The sequence below is a fragment of the Dipteris shenzhenensis genome, chromosome 16 (assembly GCF_047967505.1).
Source record: "Dipteris shenzhenensis isolate YYH24624 ecotype China chromosome 16, Dip_SZ_1.0, whole genome shotgun sequence".
Classification (NCBI taxonomy): Eukaryota; Viridiplantae; Streptophyta; class Polypodiopsida; order Gleicheniales; family Dipteridaceae; genus Dipteris; species Dipteris shenzhenensis.
Genome location: NC_141611.1, coordinates 4,164,471 through 4,167,449, shown reverse-complemented (window position 1 = coordinate 4,167,449; position 2,979 = coordinate 4,164,471). Strand labels below are relative to the sequence as shown.

At 47.1% G+C, this 2,979-nt stretch overlaps 1 protein-coding gene across 1 annotated transcript; it reads left to right on the top strand.

Annotated features, from left to right (window-relative positions):
- The first annotated feature begins 1,214 nt into the window (after window positions 1-1,214).
- Window positions 1,215-2,760, top strand: LOC147892434 (uncharacterized). Its single transcript, XM_087387378.1, has one exon. The coding sequence runs from the start codon at window positions 1,215-1,217 to the stop codon at window positions 2,718-2,720; it is 1,506 nt and encodes a 501-aa protein (XP_087243504.1). The 3' UTR covers window positions 2,721-2,760.
- The last annotated feature ends 219 nt before the right edge of the window (window positions 2,761-2,979 follow it).

Genomic DNA, 2,979 nt, shown 5'->3' with positions numbered 1-2,979 from the left:
AGTATTTGGGAACCATAACCCTTTATTTTGCTTGGTTGAGATTAAAAACCTTTTAGATGTCGGTGAATCATTTAATGCTTGTGAGCTGCAAACGATTGATATTTGCCTGTAAATATTTACACACAATCCACACAAATGTTTGCATATTTGCGCAGGTCATGCAGCACTATGGAGCGGCCCGGAGGTCGTAGAATGTGTGACCTGCTGAGCCTAGCTATGAAAGCTTTGATCTTCGATTGCCTCGTTTATCCGAAGAGCAAGGTAGAAATACCAGACGTCCCCTCGCAATATATTCCCACGACAAAGGAGGCCAAAACACCTGATGCCAACAGGGTCTCGCCGCCCCGCGTTGATAGTAAAAGGCCAATAGTTTTTCTGTTAAGAATGGCGAATCGAATTGCGTGGGCTCAAAGGGAAAAATCCTAGCAGCATCTTTGTTGACAGCGCCTCCACGCTTCCCCCGTCATGTTGCTGGTGGTAGCGGAATCACCCACGTCAAAAAGTTTGTGGTGGGTTTTCACGACCTTTTATCCTTCCCTTGGTTTCCCTGTGAAGCCCGTCATATATTATATATATCGCTACACGCAGGATTTATCCAGTCGAAAAACATTGCAGCCGATAAACTTGATCCGAAGTTGGGAGCTTTTCCCTCCCTTGAATCTGCTAAATTTCTCGCCTCGGGGATTGCCATCCATTGTGTTCTTCTACCCAAGCTCCTACAGTTCTCCTCCTTTAGGTTAACAGTCAGATCTCTCGTCCTTCTCCAGTTCGCATCACTTCCCGTGCTGGTAATTTCGCCTAGGGCGACAATGGTTGGATCGTCCATTCCATGGCCTACGACTGTCTGGCTACGTACCACGCTCCAGAGATCGCGGAAAGAGCTTCTGGGATGGAAACTTGCAGTGGATCACTTCCGGTAAAAGAGCATGGGCGGAAAACTCTCGACACGGCTGCTACTTCACCTCATTCTAAGGTCGCTAATGTTTCTCATTGTAGTCTCATCCATTCTCGCTCTTCCAGGGTTGACACGCTTCCTCCAGTGCCTCACAACAGCATGTCTAATTGTACTCGGAAATGAGGGGGTGCGTAGATTAGAGAAACTTATTGCTCGAAGCGAATTGCTACCGAAGCACAACAGGGAAATCCAAGGCGAGCGCGTCAGCCGCACTCGTGGTTGTATTTCTACTTTTGATTTTCTGAAAAGAGAGACAGGTATGTCAACCTTGAACGTTGAGGCACAGCGCCTAATGGGATGCAACGCAGAAAGATGGCCGAATTGGGTCCAAGGATTTGAAGGAGTAGCCCAGTCGACGCTAGCTTTCGTGAGGAGTCAGTTGCTTTACAATATCGATGAAGAAGTGCTCATGACAGAATTTGGACGTTCCGAAGACCTGGATTCATACAAGGTAACAAATGATTATCCTCAGTCCGCTAATGCCACGACCGAAGGAGCGAGGGTAGGAAACGTTGCGTTTTCGGAAGGGAAGGCCGCTGCTGAATACCAGCTTTCGAGTTTCTCACAGAGTATGCACTCCAGTAGGGTTTGTACTTTCAATAAGAGCAGCAGGGACGTCGAGGATCTTGCACAGGATGGGAGCAATATGATGTCCAACACTAGACTCGCAGATGGCGACCCGAACATTCCAGAGCTAGAGGAATACTCCGTCAGGTCCACTAGTGAAGACGAGGTAATATGCAAAAATGTCGTGGAATCTACAATTCGTGTTAGTAGGACTGAATCAAAAACTAAGGAAGATGGGCAAATGAACAATGCGACTTCCAAAGCTGCTTCTGACTTTGTCATTAATTGGGTGGAGGGCAATGTCGCAAAACCTGTTGATAAGAATCAAATACTTCTACCGGAAAGTAGCAAGGAGAAGTTGAAGTCCTTTGACAGCTTGAGTGTGATCTCGGGAAAACGTGAACTCACTGATGCTGATTTGCAGAACGTTCCTGGCAGGTGCTTCACACCAGAAGGTGATAGGTTAATGTGGCACAAATGGGACACGAGAACATTGCAAAATTGCAAACCCATCCACGGATTGCCGCTTACTTCAGGGAGATCCCAGATGTGCAAACCCGATTATGAGTTCTTAATTCATGGCAACCCCTATAAGAGACAGCTGGGGCTTCGAAGCTTATCTTTTAAACCAACAGGCCATATTGATGCGCGGGGAAATGTCCCGGAGAAGAAATTGAATAGCTGTCTGGTGTCCAAAAATCTAAGAACTGAAGAGATTGATGAGGATGTGTTAATGGACCAGGACTTGGGATCACTGGCTCCGCCTGCAACGGGCAAGGAAGGGCAAAGGTTGATATCGTCTACCGCCACATATAGGCAATTGGCTGGTCAAGCTGGTAAGGACTGCAACGCAGGTCGCAGGGAGGGTGTAATGCTGGGCAGTAGACTGAACGAGCGGGAGGTCTCGGAGACTGCTCCTTGTGCTTGCCCGAGCACGTTACTGCAGTCAGGCCGTCGAATTTTGTCTGCAGGCAGTCCTACGAGCAAGGCGGAGATGATGGACTTTCTGTGGCAAGTACAAAATAATGAGGCTTCAAAATGGACAATATCAACTAGCGCAGAAAGAAACCAACCGCAGCAGCAACAGTCGGACGTTAAAAAGGAGAATGAAAGCAGGGAAAGACTGGTGGATAAAGCGTGCAAGGTACGCGGATTGACAAGTTGGAAGTACATGTGCTGCAGCGGAGTCGCAGAGTAGTATTGATCCAAGTGCGTCTCAGGAATCACGATATGTGATATGAAAAACTACACAGAGGAAGTTACAAGGAAGGTTGATATTGTTGTCGGACACTACTTTTGAGAAGATTAACACTCACAATTGCTTGGGATCGTTTCCATTTTCTATAGAGGATGGATTGCTCCCAAAGCACCTGGATACAGTGAAAACATAGAATCAATGATCCAATCAAACGGTAGGAGATTGTAGAGAGAAACCCAACACGAAAAACCTCCAAAAA

What these genes read in the sequence shown, in the direction of transcription:
- LOC147892434 (XM_087387378.1), top strand. Translation starts at nt 1,215, where the DNA reads ATGTCAACCTTGAACGTTGAGGCACAGCGCCTAATGGGATGCAACGCA.